At 39.3% G+C, this 19182-nt stretch overlaps 2 protein-coding genes across 10 annotated transcripts in view; both read right to left on the bottom strand.

The window, feature by feature from the left end:
- On the bottom strand, nt 1-9933 carry slc2a2 (solute carrier family 2 member 2). The gene is made up of 12 exons (XM_072457964.1): nt 9804-9933; nt 8770-8865; nt 7383-7588; nt 6186-6310; nt 5845-5960; nt 4953-5115; nt 4781-4887; nt 4601-4681; nt 3572-3676; nt 2934-3035; nt 1775-1978; nt 1-216 (listed from the first exon to the last, which is right to left on the bottom strand). The coding sequence occupies exons 1-12, from the start codon at nt 9816-9818 to the stop codon at nt 25-27; spliced, it is 1512 nt and encodes a 503-aa protein (XP_072314065.1). The 5' UTR covers nt 9819-9933; the 3' UTR covers nt 1-24.
- A 365-nt stretch (nt 9934-10298) lies between these two features.
- LOC140370736 (TRAF2 and NCK-interacting protein kinase-like) overlaps nt 10299-19182 on the bottom strand; it is a 101180-nt gene continuing 92296 nt past the window's right edge. For all 9 annotated transcript variants that reach the window (XM_072457955.1, XM_072457956.1, XM_072457961.1 and 6 more), the window contains 6 exons: nt 19057-19157; nt 18535-18684; nt 15037-15196; nt 13938-14077; nt 12146-13322; nt 10299-11795 (listed from right to left, as the gene is read on the bottom strand). In XM_072457955.1, the coding sequence (XP_072314056.1) occupies nt 13239-13322; nt 13938-14077; nt 15037-15196; nt 18535-18684; nt 19057-19157 (635 nt within the window). In that variant the 3' untranslated portion in view covers nt 10299-11795; nt 12146-13238. The remainder of the gene's footprint in view (nt 11796-12145; nt 13323-13937; nt 14078-15036; nt 15197-18534; nt 18685-19056; nt 19158-19182) is intronic.

Genomic DNA, 19182 nt, shown 5'->3' with positions numbered 1-19182 from the left:
GGGCTTTACAAATTCAGGCGTGGTTCAAGCGTCTGTGGAGGTTTTAAGATGCTGCAGTTCAGTGTTTGTAATGTTCTTTTTGCGTCCCTTTTGAAAAACGGCCGAAATCTCCTCAAATGTCTTTCCCTTTGTTTCCGGGACACGGAGATAAGTGAACACGGTGAAGCACAACAGGAGCGCAGCGAACAGGATGAAGACATAGCTCTCCAACGCCTCCTGCAATGGTAAAGAGTTCATTAAAACCAACATATTGTCTACATGGTCATTATTGTCGTGAAAGTATTGAAAAATAGAACGGGAGAATATGATTTATAATAATAACACTGCCAAAATGTTGCAAAAAAGAAAGAAAAGAGAGAAAAAAGGTATGTTATACTTTATACTATGCTATACTTACAGCCCATTCACTTCCACTGCAATACTTGAACCTCAACCAGAAATATTGCAGGCACTTTTAGTACATTTTTTGATGGCTTGCAAAAAATATGGCAGTTTGGTTATTGGCTCGAGCCATTCCATGGAATGGAACGAGTCTTTGTTCTTGCCATGGTTCTTATTATTAGGCCCGAGCCGAAGGACGAGTGTCGTCCCGGCGAGGGACTTATTAGAATTGGTACCGGGGGCTGGAAAAACGCAAAAATTGAGTACTAAACAAAGACGGATATGCTCGTGAGTGGTATCGAAAATTAGAACTCCGGGAGTTCTAATTTTGAGTGAAGGTTTTGTGAAAAAATATTGAAAGACGGCTCAGTAGCGCCACCTCAAAAATCAAATAACATGGGGCCAATGGGAGCCCGACGCCAAAAAAGTGGCCGTAAAAATATGACGCTCACTCCAAAAAATAGTTCATGTGAGGACATGTAAAAAATAATATTATGATCCCGCCCCAAGTCACACAGGAAGTCGGCCATATTGGATAAACTCGGCGCTGACAAATGTGCACCTCGTCGTACATTTGGCATTTTCTCTTACAGTTTTCATTGAAATAACTTCAAACTTGGCCACAAGACACAAAACCCATGAGCAATGAAGTATAATGAAGTTTGATCCGATACGTCTTCGGGTATGGTCATCGTGAATTTTAAACAAAATCGCGACATATGTCAAATAAAAAAAAATTCTACATTTCTTAAACATTGTTTTGAGGTAGCGTTTGTGGAAATATAACAGATTAGGTTGTGAGCGGGCACAATGTGACAAAATCACATGACTCTAGCTTGAGTTTTTATTTCCGAAAAAAAATGGTCGAAAAAAGCGTTTCCATTCTTTTTTTCTTTTTTTTCCTGTCCCAAACCACCCCAATTTTGACCCCCTGAACGTAAATGAAAACTATTTTTTTTTCGACAAAAAATTCAGGTTCAGGATGATGAGTTCACAAACAAGGCCGATTACATCGCCCTTAGAGATAGGGTGAGGAGCTCTGCCACACGGGGGGAGCTCGGAGTAGAGCCGCTGCTCCTATATATATATATATATATATATATATATATATATATATATATATATATATATATATATATATATATATATATGTATGTGTGTATATATATATATATATATATATATATATATATATATATATATATATACATATATATATACCTATATACCTGTTGACAGGTACCAAATGATCTGTACCTGTCATGTTGACAGGTACCAAATGATCGGTACCTGTCATGTTGACAGGTACCAAATGATCGGTACCCGTCATGTTGACAGGGACGTAAAAAATATTATTTCAAGGCTTGATACACAGTTGCTGTGTTTGCCTCACCTGTATGTACGGAAAGGTCATGCCTATGATGAAGTTGCTGGACCAGTTGCAGCAGCCGGCCAGAGCGATGGCTGCCGGTCTGGGGCCCTGGCTGAAGAGTTCGGCCACAATGAACCAGGGGATGGGACCGGGGCCGATTTCAAAGAACGAAACGAAGAGGAAAATGGCCACCATGCTGACGTTACTCATCCAGGCGTAGTCATTCTACAGGAACGGACAGCGTTAAAGTGCGTATGACAGGTTAGACTACATCTTTTAGCACAACGTGGTTCAGATATTTTGATAGACATTTGGTTTGTCGTTGGACAGTTTTGGTGACGTTCATACTGTTAATTCCAGGTTGGACATGAGCAGCAGATGTGACATAACTGTTACCTACAGCAACCCAACTGTAAACAAGGCCCAACAATGTACACAATAGTTATTCTTATACCTTATCTTATATATGTTTTGTTAATTGTCCCTGCATTAAGGATGGAATTTTGTGTATTGATGACAGATACTCTTTTCAAACTACCACTTGACAGATATAAAACTATGATAAATATTTACCACTGGTACTATCCCCTTAAAGTGTGAAGTGTAAAGGGTTTAAGTGTGAAGTGTAATTAACGTGTGAATTAACGTGTGAAGTGTAAAGGGTTAACGTGTGAAGTGTAAAGGGTTAACGTGTGAAGTATAAAGGGTTAACGTGTGAAGTATAAAGGGTTAACATGTGAAGTGTAAAGGGTTAACGTGTGAAGTGTAAAGGGTTAATGTGTGAAGTGTAAAGGGTTAACGTGTGAAGTGTAAAGGGTTAAAGTGTGAAGTATAAAGGGTTAACGTGTGAAGTGTAAAGGGTTAATGTGTGAAGTGTAAAGGGTTAACGTGTGAAGTGTAAAGGGTTAACGTGTGAAATGTAAAGAGTTAAAGTGAAGTATAAAGGGTTGATTAAAGTCTAAAAGCTTAAAGTGTGAAGTTTAAAGGGTTTTAAAACAATGACTAGGTTAATTAGACAAAAACATTTATACACGCTTAAGCAAGAATCAGGAACATAATTACCAGCAGTTTACATTATTCCAGAAGAGAAGCAGTAGTTGCAGTGTAAGTTCTAAAATCAGTATTGGGTTTACCCTTTTTTAAATACATACAAAGTATTCAAATAAAGACTAGTTTTAACCTGAAATTTGAGGCCCACGGTCATTGCGATGGCACAGACGCACATCCCTCCCAAACCGACTAAAGTCAGAGTCCGCCTTCCAGCTCGGTCCACCAGCGCCACCTAGAGAGAACAAAGAGCACCACGGTCATATCACCTGCTCTGTACATGGGCAAGGGTAAGTTTGGATGGTCATTATCTTTACACATTAAAGGCGGTATGGACGATTTTTCGGCGATTTGAGAACGCAGGCGGAAGTGCGCATGCGCACTCCCCCGTGCGGACTGATACAACACAAACGTGCGTTTGTTTATCAGCGCAACGGAGCGCATCACATCTCTCGTCTCCCGTAGATTCTGTCCACTTCTGCGTCAGCTCAAACTGTCTTTCTCCGTCTTCATTTTGCCCCGTACACTGAGGGAACTATATTATGATAGATCCATGCACTTAGGCACGTGGAAACATGGGGACGAGCCTGACGCGGCTGCAGGTGAGCGGTAGGTGCGTTTTATGATTGATACGTGGCAGGACAAATGATTTATCCACGCCACGAGGAAATATGATAAAAAATTTACTGAAAAAAATCGTCCATACCACCTTTAAATGAAGTACTTTTACAGTTTATTATTGACAAAGTCGGATGATTTCTTTGCACTTACAGACACCAGCGTGAAAACTGTGTTGATAACGCCGACTCCGATGGTGGCGTAGACGGGCTGAGCGATCCCAGCTTGTGTAAAGATGGAAGTTGAGTAATAAAAGATCTTTGAGAGAGGGACACGGAAAGAAAGAAAAGACAACGTCAACAGGCTTTGTGCTGAAAGGAGACAAAGGAGATAAATTACGCTTTTTTTTTTTTTACTTTGTATTTATCTAAAACGTAAGTAGATCATCATGTTATATTTTGTTCGTTGTAAACCACAAAATTGATCTAAAACGGCTCGGTAATAGAAACTGCAGAACTCATAAGCCCCGCCTCTTCGCTGTGACATTTTACCGTAAAAAGCTGCAGATTTTCATTAACATATCTTTATTTTTGAAGTGTGACTACGTGTCATTTTAGAACCTAGAATGTATTGTTGTTGTTGTTGTTGTTGTTGTTGTTTTATGGCGGTTGGCATCCGAGTGTTGCATTACCGCCAGACTTTATTCCTCAGACTTAGTACTCCTCCCATTGCTTTGGTGTTGTTGTTGTTGTTGTTGTTGTTGTTTTATGGCGGTTGGCATCCGAGTGTTGCATTACCGCCAGACTTTATTCCTCAGACGTTTCGTAGTCCTCAGACTCTGTTGCTGTGTTACTTTTAATGGCGATTGGCAGCCCCGTCGTCTTCTTCTTTGGTGTTTTATCTTCTTCTTCTTTGGTGTTTTATCTTCTTCTTCTTTGGTGTTTTATCTTCTTCTGTGTTTTATGGTGGCTGGTATTCAAGTATATTACTCGGTGTCTTACATTTTCAAATAATCACAACTGAGTTCAGGGATGTGGGCGGGGATAGGAGGTAGGTGAAAACAGGAATTGTCTGAGCACTGGATTACTCAAACGTGCACACATCAATGGAAAACGTAACTCTGAGTAAGTTTAATTTGACGCAACACAGCTATATTGAAAAGGTCATTCAAGTCAAATTGTACATAATACGTCCCCTTTAATATTTCCTTTATTTTATTATTATTTCTTGCTTGGGACTTACAGCGTTGATGCCAGACAGCTGCTGGGAGATATGCATCATGAGGGCAACAAACAGCTGATCTCGGTATACAGTAGAACGGATCTGGAAGAAAATACAGGGTAAATAAAACACACACACACACACAAGTAAAGCTACAACGTGCACCTTTAAGTTCAACAAATGTCACTCTGTCAAACTGACCAATGAGCAGATAGACACTCTGTCCTCCTTGTCAGCTTCCTCCTTCTCTCTCCTCATTTCCTCCAAGTCGTCAGTTGCATCGTAAGCCCCTTTTAGACGATACAAGCCTGAAAGAGACCACAAAACTCTCAAGAATACATTTAATCTTATTTTCATCATTTGTTGAACTGACTTTTTCGCGCCTCCTGCTCCTTGCCCAGGACAATGTAGAGGTATCTTGGGCTTTCGGGACAGAAGGGCAGCAGAAGGGACTGTAAAATGGCCGGAGCCCCTGACAAGCCGAGCAGGATGGGCCAGAAGGCGTCGTTGCCAAGCACAAAGTCCAGCCCTATCACCTACACACACACAAAATCAACACTGCTGGTTTAGCACACTGGTTCTCCAACAGGCCACATTTGGTCCAGTTTTAATCCTGGAAAACATCTCCTTTAGTCCTGCTTTGGTCCTGTTTAAGCTGCGTAGAAAGCCAAACGGTTCAGGCCAAGTCACAGTTTTGACTATGTTAAAGGTAATGTTTGTCTTTGTAAATGGATCAAACCTGGTTTAGCCCCTGATTTAAATTTGGGGTTTCCGCTCAGTTATATTTGCTTGATTAACTTTTTGAAATGTACTTCTCTGAGTAGTTTCCATGCATATTTTTACTCTTACTTTAACTGATATTTTACAGTGTGAAAGTACTCTTACGTGCTCTCAATGACAAACCCTACGAGCTTTATTGTTGATTATATTACAATAGTTGATCATTTGTGTTTCTCGCACTGTCCTTTCAGTCAGGCTTTTAGTGTTTCTGATTTTTGTGGTGGTTTTATGTTCTTCCATATTAACATCAGATGTAAATATTTTAAATCTTACTGTAAATCCTGATTTGTCTTGGCCTGGAAATGATGTACTGGCTGAAAATGAAATGTTCTGTGTCACCCTTAGATAATACGAATAAGCTGTGTTCTGGGTAATGGCTGGGAAATTTACTCCATATATATTTTCTGGTATATGTTCTGGTTGATGGCCAATATTCTACTCATTTAGTTGAAGCTGGTACACTTTGGGCATTAGTCTTGCCTCACCTGGCTAAGTAAGATTCCAATGACAATAGCAAGTTGGTGTAACGTCCCCAGGGCTCCTCTGTAACGCTTGGGTGCGATCTCTCCAATGTACATCGGCACCAGCCCAGAGGTGAGCCCTGTAAAACATCACATTCATTATATAAAAATAGGACAATGTTGCATTCTGGATAGACAAGAAAAAGTGTAAAACAATGAGCACAACTATACATTTAAGCAGGAAGTTTTGCCAGTCTCTCAACAATCACCTTTGCGGTCCTCCTCCACCACAGCAGCAGACCCACCAGTCTCTTCACTTCCTCTTCATTTCCCCTATATTATGATTTTCTTTTGTATTGCATTACCGCAGTAAAAGCCCATGACAGCACGTCCGGAGATGACCATGATATGAGGCTTCCACATCTGACACAAGCTCATCAGGAGTCCAGCTGCTACGGCCAGAACGTTCACCATCAGCATCCCCTTCACTCTGAAACGGCCAAACATTCACTCTACCGGCTCATTTCTTTAGTTCTGCTTTTTATTTGAAGAGAAGATGTGATGCAAAATCAACTTTAATGAGCCAGTCTTTCCTCATCATTATCTTACTTAGGGTGGATTGATTACTGCTTCATGAATAATCCTGTGTTGTGCTGCAAATGAGGTGTTTGTGCTTGAAAAATCCCTGTTTTCAGCCCTATCTCCAGCCTGTGCTTAAAAAGAAAGACAAAATGACTGTCTCGTAAAATGTCACATATCCATTTGAAAAGGAAAATCCTCTGCTGCTTGTTACTGTGAAATGTCACTGTGAAGAGGAAGTCAAGAACCTGTTTCTACTATTACACCGTTTCAGATCAATATTACAGTTTACAGTGAACAAAATGTAAAATGATTAACTACTTATGTGTTTAAGTTTAGTACTAAGTAGAAAAAAACACAATATATCTCCTGGCAGTGACATAGCAATTTCTGTCCTCATTTAGTTCAAATCCATGTTTAGATGTTGTTGTTGATGTTGTTGTTGTTGTTGTTGTTTACAGCCGACTGCAAAGTGCATTTACCGCCATTTACTTTATTCTTTAGACTTTCTTCTCACCCATATCGTGCTCATGTTTAGATCTTGTTGTCCAGGCTTATGCTAATTGAGTTTTCAAAGGGACACATGGGTTTATGGACTTTGGACATTTTGCTATGTCAGTTTTGACTCTTTGTTTTTTGCTGGAAAATCATGCAAAACCTCGATCAGTTTTGGCAGACCACGGCATTGGTCTTTTATTCTTGGTTTAGACCTGATTTGATTCATATACATCTGATTTACATTGTCTTTAGAGCAATTTCTTGTGTTAATGCACGTGGCTGTGGCTTATAATGTCACTTGCAAAGTCTAATATTTTGGAGTGATCAGTGAGTTATTTTACAGTGTAATGTAAATCAGATATAATTGTGTTTCTTCTCACAACAAATCTGTAATTATTGTCAGGTTTGGTCATAAGCTGGAAATAAACCAATCAATCAAACGTCAATCAGCATTTTTCATTTAAATTCGAGGTTTGACATCTGACCTTCCTCTCAGGTCTCCTACGAAGCCCACCAGGAAGGAGGAGAACATCCCCCCGACGGAGAAGATGGCCACAGACAGGGACCAGTACATGGTGACCGCAGGGTGCTGTCCCGCCTCCAGGAGCTCCTCTTCAGTTTGGTTCTCTGACGCTTGGGCTGCCCTGTCCGACCACACCCCCAACGACCTCCCATAATGCCGCTCGATCACCTGCCACAAGAAAAGGTTCGGGAATTCATCTGATGCCCGCAAATCATACTCACTGAAATCATAAACCCTAATAACAACATTATTTTGTTAAATTATTGTTTGAACTGTGACATTTGTGTGTATCGTCTATTGCATTTTGAATGTTCATCCATTCATCTTCTTCCGCTTATCCGGGGCCGGGTCGAGGGGCCAGACACCCTCCCCAGACACTTCCTCCAGCTCCTCCGGGGGGATCCCGAGGCGTTCCCAGGCCAGCCGAGAGACATAGTCTCTCCAGCGTGTCCTGGGTCTTCCCGGTGGGACATGCCTGAAACACCTCCCGAGGGAGGCGCCCAGGAGGCTCCGGAACAGATGCCCGAGCCACCTCAGCTGGCTCCTCTCGACGTGGAGGAGCAGCTGCTCTACTCCGAGCTCCCCCCGTGTGGCCGAGCTCCTCACCTTATCTCTAAGGGAGCGCCCAGCCACACGGCGGAGGAAACTCATTTCGACCGCTTGTATCCGCGATCTTGTTCTTTCTGTCACTACCCAAAGCTCATGACCATAGGTGAGGGTAGGAACGTAGACCGACCGGTAAATCGAGAGCTTTGCCTTTCGACTCAGCTCTTTCTTCACCACAACGGTCCGATGAATGATCCAACCGTCTATTTCGAATGAATGTATCATCGTTTATTGATGACATAGACAGAGGAATTCTGTCTAACTCAGCTCTACTTCTTGTCATTTTTAATTTGAATTTGTTCGTCATGACTGAAACCTGACTGATGTTAAGAATAGTATACATATTTTTATTAGATTGTCCCTCAAATTTATTAGATTGTCCCTTCCACCAAACAAAGTGATACTTAGAAAAGCATGAACATCTGTCACATGCACTTTATTGCATGTCAATGTAATGTCCCCCAAAAGCATTATAACCCAGTATGTGTTTGTTTGAATGGTTTTGTAGTTAATTAGTTGTGTTTTCCAAGCATAAAAATGTATTCCTTATTTCTATCAATACAATATTTGTACACACGTTTTGTATTTTGAGCAATAGCAATAAAGGCAAATCCACTATCTATCACTTATATACTGCAGTTGGTCATTGTTTAGTCTTTTGAATGCATCACTTGTTGTAAGGATATAATATAAGCTGTATAGAGTTGTGGCAGTCGTTAATAGTCTTTATGAAGTGCACTTACCTTCTGTGGTGCATTAATCACTCCGAGGCTGTATCCGTACTGCAGAGAGCCCAGTGCCGCCGTGAATACAGCCAAAGCCAATGTCCCTGTTAGTTGCTGAATAAAACAATAACAGCGCTGAATGCTTGAATCAAACATTTCCCCAGAAACGGCATACAAGAGATAAAAGTCTGCAGTGGTTATTGACCGAAAATAACACTAAAATGCATTATAAGCACGGCTATAGTTTACACAGAATGTCCAAATTGAGTCAAGTTGGACATTTCAGTCGGTAAAAAATATACTGTAGCTGTTCATAAATGCTTTTCTAATGAGCCCTCACATAGACAGTAGTTCTATCTTTTTGGCACTGCTTATAACAAACATTTTTGATATAAATTAAAAGAATGCTTATTAAATGATTGTTCTTTATCACTTTAGAAAGACTGACCTGGTTCAGTCGACAAGAACTGCAGTTTTCGAGATGCAAAACCTTGTCAAACTTGCTTAAATCCTACTTACAAATACACCAATACAAATGACAACATGTTTTTTATACGGAATAGAGTTCAAATTATGCTGTTAACCAATAATAACTGTGTATATTTTTCATCTAGAGCCACTCTGCTGTGCAAACAAAAACATGTTACAAATGTACTGACAGAGGGTGAAGTGATTTGGTAAGACAGATAAGTGTGATCTTTATCTTCAATAATAAAACTATTACAGGCGACTCATGTTTGTCCATAAACTTTGATTTACAGGCAATTTATTCAACAAAGACAAACAAAAAATCAAGTAAAACATACTGTACCCAAAACTGTAATATAGCATTAATAAATCTAGAAATATTTTACACTGCAAGATGATTAAATGTTGACTCACGCACAATTTTGAAAGCTTTGCAAGTTTTACATATGGCTGTATTATTCTACATATAGAGGGAGAACATTTAGTGCATATACAAAGCCGATCAAATGCTTAATCAAATACGTCAAATGTGCTAAACTTGCACTGATAAACGGTGAATAAAGTGTTAGATAAAGTGGGTTTACCTTTCCTTTCTCCATGTTTGGCACAGGTCGTCGTCAGCCGGGAGAAGAGCTAATGATCAATGGACTTTTAGCCTGGATCCTGCTGTGTCCACTCATTAATCTGGTCCCAGCACGCAACATGCACGGACTGCCCATAATGCACAAGGAGCGACGCAAAACATGCCAATATAATACAATATAATATAAAATCCCTATAGGCCATAATCAAAAATATGAGTGATTATTTCTATGTGAAAGGAAATTGATGGAGATTTGCTTAAAAAAACTCAAATTGTTTCAAGTCTGCAAATTGTTTTAAGATGCATATGTGACGTTTAAGTAAAAATAGAATGAATTTGGGATTTATATGTCATTTTTGTCTTCAATTTTTGCAACGACAGGCGCACAAATATCTGGCCTGGTTAATGATACATCACGGCGATGGACAAAGTCTGAGGGTCGCTCGATAATGCTGATACACATGAAAGTAGACAGCAAAACACACGCTCTAATAAGGGAGTTTAAAGTTCTACTCTTGTTTATTTATCTCTTAACATTTTATCTTTTACAAAACAGAACCCCCCAAAAAATCCCCAAAACAAAGACATTAGTAATGCTCTTTTGAAAATTAAGAAAACATAAAATGATCAAGTAAAACAGCTAAGGATACAGTGGAGAATTTTCAGTGTAATGACAAAAGTTAACAGTAAATAATGCCCCATTCAAACTGAAATATTGCGCAATAGGTGTGCACACAATTATCGGGAAGACAGTGGTTTCATAGCTCATATTCATATTCATATTATTGCTAAAATAGCAGCTGGTTCGTTCAGCCCGCATCCTAGAATATGGACAACTGTGTGGAAGCCGCTATTAAAAAAAAAAAAACTATACAAAACAATAAACATACTGTATATACGAGACATGAAAGTCCAGTGCGGCTAAATGTGCAATATTACAGAAAAAGTATCCATATTTGTCATGAAAAAAGATTAAAAATGTCCAAACTGTCCACATTATTAGATACACATTTTCGAACGCATCAGAAAATAACCTTCTCGAGACATGTTTTCTTAAAATGAAAACTTAACGTTGCCTTTTGTCAGCTTGATTTACAATTCATGGGTTGGATATTTGTATTTGAAGAATAGATACAAACAGGTGTACCTAATAAAGTGGCCGGATGGTACGTTTTTAAATGCTTTTTTAGAATTTTCTATTATGTGCTATTACCGTACGTCAATAACCACGCATTTTGATTCAAGATTTAGATATTCTTTCCAGCGACTTCTGCCATGACACGTTGTCCCACTAGATGGCGCCAAAAGTATCAGTTGCAATCCCAAATTACCCATCTTCAACTTTGTTAAAAATCTCTAAAAAACAACAACAACAACAACAACAACAACAACAACCATCCCTTTAATTACATTCTAGTGGTTAAGATGCAACATAAGTGATTTGTAAAGAAAAGCTAAACGCAATTATGGTAAGAATTAAATGAACAGGCACGTTTTGGCCACAGTAATGAAATAAAAAAATGCTAAAATATCAGTTGCTCAATTTAAAGAGTGGCCTCATCCACACAAGTATTTTCCCCACAGTGTTTCACATACTATGACTTCAGCTCAAGCTCAGTGTGGGACAGTGTAGACTTTAATGGACTTGAATACTTCACATCCATGTTTCTGATAGTCATCTTGCAGAAGCCTGATTTGGCCATTTTAAATCTACTTTGTTGTTGCCAGGTGTGAAAATGTTCCCACCTCTAGTAAATCTGTAAATAAATAGTAAGAATGCAGATCACTGTTTTTTAAGCTCGGATGTGTTTGAAGACGTTGTGTACCGCACAGTTAAAAAGAACAAACGCTTCTTTTGTTCACTGCTAAATCTAGACAGTAGCACGATAAATGTGTTTAGTGGCACGTTAGAAGAGGTATTTACCGATGAACAGAGCATTTGTGTCCAGGGCAATTTGACTTTACAAGAAAGGGCCAGCGCCTTGGCAGAGGTCTTCGCTTTCTTTCTAAACCAGGCATGTCCAAACTAGGGCCCGGGGGCCAAATGCGGCCCTCAGACCAATTTTTGTTGGCCCTCCAGCTTCCTGCTATGTTGGCCCAAACAACAAAAACTAGTACTTTTTACTGTGAAATTGGGAAAATTCAGGCATATTGATGTTATACCAACCTAATATTAATGTTCCAGGTCTAATTAAAGGTGTGGAGGCTCATCGCAATTACATCAAATGCAACATTTCGATTGATTCACTTTGTCATTCAACAAATTTGACATTGTCCAGTTGTTTGTGGCCCTCTGCCCCATTTAAGTTTCAAAATGCGGCCCTTGGTGAAAACAGTTTGGACACCCCTGTTCTAAACCAATATATCCGTCTTTGTTCCCTAGAAGATTTTGGGAAACGTCATCTTACCAAAACTATAACGCTGCCTGATTTAGCTGAGCGGCTGATCCACAAGTTTGAGACATTTTTCCTGCAGATATTTGAATAAAACAGGCGTTCCTGCGTCTCGTCAGCAGGTTTGCGCACCGACTTCAGCTTGATTCCAAAATGCAAGCTACGCACACACACACACACACACACACACACACACATACACACACACACACACACATACACACACACACATACAAACACACACACAGACACACACACACACACACACACACACAGACAGTTGTGACCGACACGTGTGCTGTACAATTTGTCAGGCATCGTAGACTGTTCAGTACAAACATAAAAGTGGTACATATAACAGCTATTCATGGACATTACAGTAAATCTGATGCAGCACCTTGAGAGTTAAGAAAGTGAAGGAAATGAAGTTGTGGAACGAGAGGAGTGAGTGGACGTTTCTTAAAAAGGACTAGTTTTGCATACCGCCACAATCCCCTACGACAGTGTCCCATTTGCATCGCTAGAAGCAGTATCCACGGTTACTTAGAGCCTAAAAAAAACAGCAGGAGATGGCAGGGAAGGGTTGAATTGAAATCGAGGGTAGAAATTAAACCCGTTCATCTTCTTTTCCAATGTAAAAATGATTCATTTTCCTCCCGCCAGCCGCAGAGGTAAAGTTGAGTTGAGCACACGGGCTGGAAAACTGCGATGGTTCAATCCAGAACGTCAGGTGCAAAGTTTGACAATCAAGACTAAACAGTGGAGTTACAATTTCTGCTGAAATGCTGGGTTTAAAATGTGGATTCTATTTGTAAAGACGATGGGGAACACTTCAGTCCGTTGAGTAAAATGGCTTCTCCGTTACTCCGTTAATCCAGGTTAGCATATCTTTCACGAGTCTTTGCTTTAAGGTTATTTTTTAGTCTTTTTTCGAGTTTATGCTTGGCCTCGTGGGTAATCTGGGTGAGGTGTGCCGAGGTGGGCTGCTGGGTCGGGCCAATGGGAGCGAGGCAAGAGTGACGGCGGGCGGGGGCCCCGAGTCATCACCAGTTCATCATGGAGCTTCTGTTGAGAGTCATGAAGAACACTTGGCTGCTACCGCCGGAGCGCACCGAGGCAAAGAACACCTGCGAGGAGCCAGAAAAATGTGTTTGAACGCCAATGCATCTGATCAAACGGATTAGTGCAGAGAGAGAATAAAAGAAAGCTAGAGTGCTTCTCCAGCTTTATCAAAAAAGACACATATTATGCATTGTTTGTGTTGTAATTGGCCTTTACACGTGCGACTGAATACTTTTGCTTTAGCATTTCATGTTTTAGAATGTGAAATATTGCCTGTAAATAAAAATTACACTTTAAATTGTGTTTGTCTTTGTTCGTTCATCTGAATTTGGTGTTAGCACGCCATCGACTGGCAAAAGCAGGAATTACCATCGGAGAAAAAAACACGCAAATGATTAGATGGCATAATTGCTAAGAGACTGTCAAGGATTTATGAACTTAAAAACAGCTCAGCAGACCTTTAATTTTGACTTCGCAATTTGGGATTAAAGGAAAGTGAGTGATTTCTGAGGCTCGACACAAGAGGACCTTGTAAACAGGATAAACAATAGAAGCGTGGGTTAAGCTAAATTCAACATGAGGCACGTTTTTGATGAGGACTAAAAGCTGGTTATGATATTGAGAAATAGGAAATGTAATGGAAGTAGTAGTAGTGAAGTATGAGTGTGTAGTATATATACCTTGTCGTTCCTTTCACAGAGAAACTTGAGTCTCTGAGCTCTCTTGTGCATGAAGACTCCGTCCAAATGTCCCGTCTCCACCGAGCGGATCTCTATGGCTTTCTCACCCCAGCCCATGATCTGATTTGAGTGAATGTAGGCTACGGAGAAAAACAGACAATTCAGTTTAAAATGCTCTAAAAGGGGCTATGATGGAGAACCAGAAGTGCTATTCATTGTAACCGAATATTAGCAGTAGATACATCACAGACTTGGGTAGACCGTATCACACACATGTACTTTCCTTCATGACCACAAGAGGGCAAAAAAACACAATTTTAACAGCTTTTTAACAATATTCTAATGTTTTGCATCCCTCCAAAAACATCAACAGCAATAATATCCATTGTTTGATACATCTCCCATCTATAACTTCATTTTTTTAAATTTTGGGACTTGTAAAGAGTCTATTTTTAATGCATAATGCTTTTGGAAACTATAAAAAGTAATGTAAAACTATCATCGTCACATCTTTATACTATTTAAAACTTCTGTTACACTTCTGTTAAAACGTCTGGACCAGAACCTCCCGCCACAAGAAGAGTTTCTCTCTAAACATTGTCACTTAAACCATAATTTAATCTCTCACTGCACTGATCACTCTCTGCACTACATCTGTAAATCCAACTGTAAATTATATGTACGTAGTAAGCTTATTTTTATCGTTATCCTATAGCAGATTGAAATAGTTTTTCTTTTTGACTTTGCATAGGTTGTTTTGTCATTGTTCATTGTTTTATGTTGCACCAAATCAATAAAGCAAGTTCCTATGTTTGTGAATTCTGTTCTTTGGCAATGGAAATAAACCTTTTCAGATTCAGATTCAGATTCAGATTCTAATTCTGATTCTGATTCCGTTTCTGTCAGCCGATAACTTCCTCCGCTTACATTTTGACCAATCATATCTGTTCACTCTCTCCGCTCCTTCATCTTTACATTTCCCTTCCCACCAAAGCAGTAAAATCCTCAGCCTTTTCAGCACCAATCTCACTAACTTGTCCATGTATCTTTAAGACTTGTCTCCTGGTTCAATCCTCAGTAGGTTATCATCAGGTCTCACCAACAGAGGTAGGCATCTCCCCCCACTGTAGCACCACGTCCTTGGTGATCCGCCCGTAGGTGTTCACGTACACGCCTTCGTCCTCGTAGCAGAGCAGCATCTCCATCCCGTCCGTTTTGGGCAGCACCACGATGGCATGCGGCATCACCTGGTTTTGGATCTGACACAAAATCCATATTCAAGAGACGTTTCAGCGCGCGAGAGTGTCGAGTGGTTACGCCGTTACGTGGGTGAACGGAGACACGACTACACAGAGTACACGCTACGTACTGACGAGGGAGCGGCTCGATATTTGGAGTTATTTGATTGAAAACGTGGAAGGATTCACAAAGTTATCGAGGTGGAAATACTGTAGATACAATGAGGGGGTTCTACAACAGGTGCTTTACGTGTAGAGAGCAAATATACAGGTGCTATGCAAATGTTTTGTTGTGAAATGAATAAAGTTGATCAAAATGCAAAAGAGATATGGTGAAGATTGAGTGCCAAAAGAACAAAAATGTCTTTTCATTGAGGCACAAAACGTTTTATCTACCGTAATCTAGAGTCTAGAATCACATTATTTAAAAACTCAACAGAACATTTGCACAGAACTCTACATTGAGTCCATAAAGAAGATTGTTGCTGTAATAAAATGGAAGGCAAAGGCGTGAATAAACTCATCTTACCCATTTGAACCGTGTTAAAAGTGCACTATGTAACTTTTCTATCCATAGATCTGTTACTGCGTTGCCCAGAGTGTTCCACAGTATGACATAAACATATTTATCACCGTGGAGACAAACAGATGGCACTAACAAGTAAAGTTACAGGTCAGACGCATGTTTTTTTCAAGGAATTTTTACCAATAAAAACACTGTCTAAGGGAAGTTTTGTAAATTTAATGCCATACTGTGGAACATTCCAGGCAAAGCACTGACATCTCCATGGAGACAAGCAGGTGGCAGATCCCCATAAAAGTCTCATAGTGGACTTTAAAATGTTGTTATGAAGATGTTGCTTTGATGTTGAATAAATACATTTAATTTGCCCAAAAAAAATCTAGTTTTTTTACTTTTATTTTGGTTCATTCTATCAAAATTCTACATTGAGATTATGAACCAACATTCTTTTATTTGAAATAGGCTCCTTAACATTTTAACTGAGCAGCAGAACAATGAACTATGAGCAATAACTGATAAAACATATTTTATTATATTTTTTTGCCTATATTTTTGTCCACGGAGCTGTTGTTTCGCTCAAATTAAAAGTACACAGCCAAATGGAACCTGAAAGTAGCTTCTCCGAGCTTAAGAGCTACGTTTGCTCACGTCTGTTGCAGTTTGAGGACACTTCAGCTTTCACACTACAATGAATTTCCTAAACGACTCAATAACTTCTTATTTAAGGAGAGACGTGTCATCAGTTCAACGGCGTGTGATCACAAAGTCTGCATCAGTGATAAATGTGGGCGTGGCCGCAGCGTTCCTATTGTTCATCTGGTTGTCTAAAACTGTTGACATTATTGTAGACCTTTATATTTGCTTTTAGACTGCAGCAGCTCTTTCACATTCGCAGAACGCCGTGATGTCCCCCGCACAACCTCGACACCTCCGTCATATTTTCACGTTATCTGTAGCTCGCGGTACACGTCAAGGGTAAGATGAATTTACTCACGCCGTAAAGATTTCAGTGTTATCGGTTAATGTCACTGCACAGAGAAGACACTTATGGGTTTTCACTACGGCGCTAGTATCGATCTAGTCTAACGGGGTCGATGTCAGGACGTCACCTTCATTTGCGGGCCACACTGCGAGAGGGGACGAGACGGAGGGTGAAGAGGAAGAAGAAGAAGGAGCAGGCAATGCAAAAAGACAAATGTTTCAGTGTTAAAGCGTCTGCATGAGTGATACATGTGGCGGTGCCCCCTGCTGGACTGTGCTGGTGCGCTTCCACAGCTTCTCTCAGTCCATTACGTCGATCGGGCATAAATTAGCGATGCTGACGGGTGAACGTAGTGACAGAGGTTATCTATGAATCTGGATATCTGGGGTCATTTATGTTGTAGGCAACGGCTATAGTCGACAACTACGAGGTAATGTAAAAAAATACTTTGTTTTAAAGAAATGGAAAATCTAGTGCGATTCCAACTACACTAAAAATAATGTGTGTCTCAGTTTGTGGTTTTGACGGTTGAATAATCTTAGGAAGAAATCAATTCAAGTTTAGTTGTTATTCAATTGATAAATTTAGAGGAAATGTGATCAAACAAACAATAATTGAAACATTCTTGTTAAATTTTACATTATATCCTTGAGTTTGTTTAGGGAATCTTAAAAATCTTAATGTCGATGTAAGTAAAAGGGTTAGAAAAATACGTCTTTTACTTCTACTGGACTTTTTTTGAATACAAACGAATTTGTGATTTTGGTATTTTTTTTGGTGCTATGGTTGGTGTATTCCAAATAAAAATATATGTATAAAACAGTCATAAGATGCAAAATGATTTGATAGAATAAAAATAACTTACAATTGCGTAGTCATCCAAAGAAGACAATAAGAAGCTATATATTAAAAAAAAAAAAAAAAAAAATATATATATATATATATATATATATATATATATATATATTATATATAGCTTCTTGTTGTTTACACAGACTTTTACAGACACATTTTTGATGGGTTGAAAAAAGACAACAACCAAAAAAAACCTCTGATTATCATCACTAGGAGACAGTGATATTGATATTGATTAAAGATATTGAGTTATTTATTTCCCAATATCAGCCACTTCTAGCAGTAGGGCAACAGATTGAAAATGACTTTCAGAGGGAAGTCAAAACGTCTCAATTTCTAAAAACATTTTCCAGAGGACTATGTCTGAAACATGGAACACTCCTGGACGAATGAGACGTTACACCAACTAAAGTAGAGTCTCAAGAATAGTCTAATAATAATCAGAGTCAGTTTGATCAGAGGATTTCAATCTGCTCTTGTACGGTGTTTCTTGGCAGCATTTGTAAAGAAAAATAACTTTAAATGTACAATGCAATAATGATCCTAAACCACACATTGATGGAAGATGCTAATTCTGACAACAAAAAAAGCAACATTTTCAGTTTTTACTTGTGCAGGACACATACTTGACTTTAGTGCCACCAGCTTTATACAGTTATGTTCTGTCGTCTTAATGTAATGTCCGATCCGCCTCTAAAGAGCTGCCACCGGATTTATCTGAACTGCACTTGAACTTTGAGCAACAGAATGATCCGAGATAAGAAAAGGCACATCACTAATCCGCGTGAGATTCCAAAAGTTCAGATGAGGAACGTGCAGACAATGATCAAAGACATCGCAAATAACATAATCCTGAAATGACAGGAACGTTCTTCATGCTCTGATCGCAGTACATCCCAGTATTGATTATGTTGTATATTGTCATGTTAGGATATGTTTATTCATAGTAAATACCGTATGTGGTAAATGAATGGGTCATTTATGCACAGGAGCACTTACATGTGAGGGGATGTAGATGTCGTAAGGGTTGCCCGAGTCCACGTCAATCACATGGAAACCAACTGTGGAACCGTAGATGACCTTTAACCTCTGACCTTCCTCCACTGTGAGGTCAACCAGCAGGGGGCGATGCTGCAGCTCGGCAAAGGACTACGGGTTTAAATCACAAGAGACACGTGTGTTTGTTTGTTTGCTTTTTACAGTATTTTTCACGTGTTACTTATACGTGGCATAATGTATAAGTATAAGTATAGGCACAGTGTTAATGTTTTTTTTATTTTTTTTATTTTCCCAAACCCCTATGCTAAAAATAATAATAAAACACTTGATAAAGAGGATGAACAAATATATCAACAATTGGTTCTTATTCTTTCAATCACTTTTACATATTTAATTTACATATTATTTCACTTTTCCTTCCTTCTTTCCTTCTTTTACTGTTTTTGTACAATGTGAAGAAACACGGTTATGCTTAGTAATTGAGAATAATTAATCGAAAATGCATTTAAATATATACATTACCTTAAAGGCCATAAACTTGTGGTAGGGTTTGGGTGCCCAAGCGTAAATTTCCACCGAGTTCTTCAACGCAATCACCAGGAACTTGATTCTCTCGTACTTCACTGGTTTTGAGAAAGAAATGGATTA

Source organism: Eucyclogobius newberryi, unplaced genomic scaffold (genome assembly GCF_026437365.1).
Source record: "Eucyclogobius newberryi isolate DKJ021-1_F unplaced genomic scaffold, fEucNew1.0.hap1 SCAF_21, whole genome shotgun sequence".
Lineage (NCBI taxonomy): Eukaryota > Metazoa > Chordata > Actinopteri > Gobiiformes > Gobiidae > Eucyclogobius > Eucyclogobius newberryi.
The sequence above is the reverse complement of the archived record's forward strand: the minus strand, read 5'-3'. Positions and strand labels throughout refer to the sequence as shown.

Excerpts from the sequence above, each read along its gene's own strand:
- slc2a2 (XM_072457964.1), bottom strand. Across the intron at positions 5,116-5,844 it reads TTGGAATCTTACTTAGCCAG|GTGATAGGGCTGGACTTTGT; the intron begins GTGAGGCAAGAC and ends GTGTGTGTGTAG. Across the intron at positions 4,682-4,780 it reads GAGTGTCTATCTGCTCATTG|ATCCGTTCTACTGTATACCG; the intron begins GTCAGTTTGACA and ends ATTTTCTTCCAG.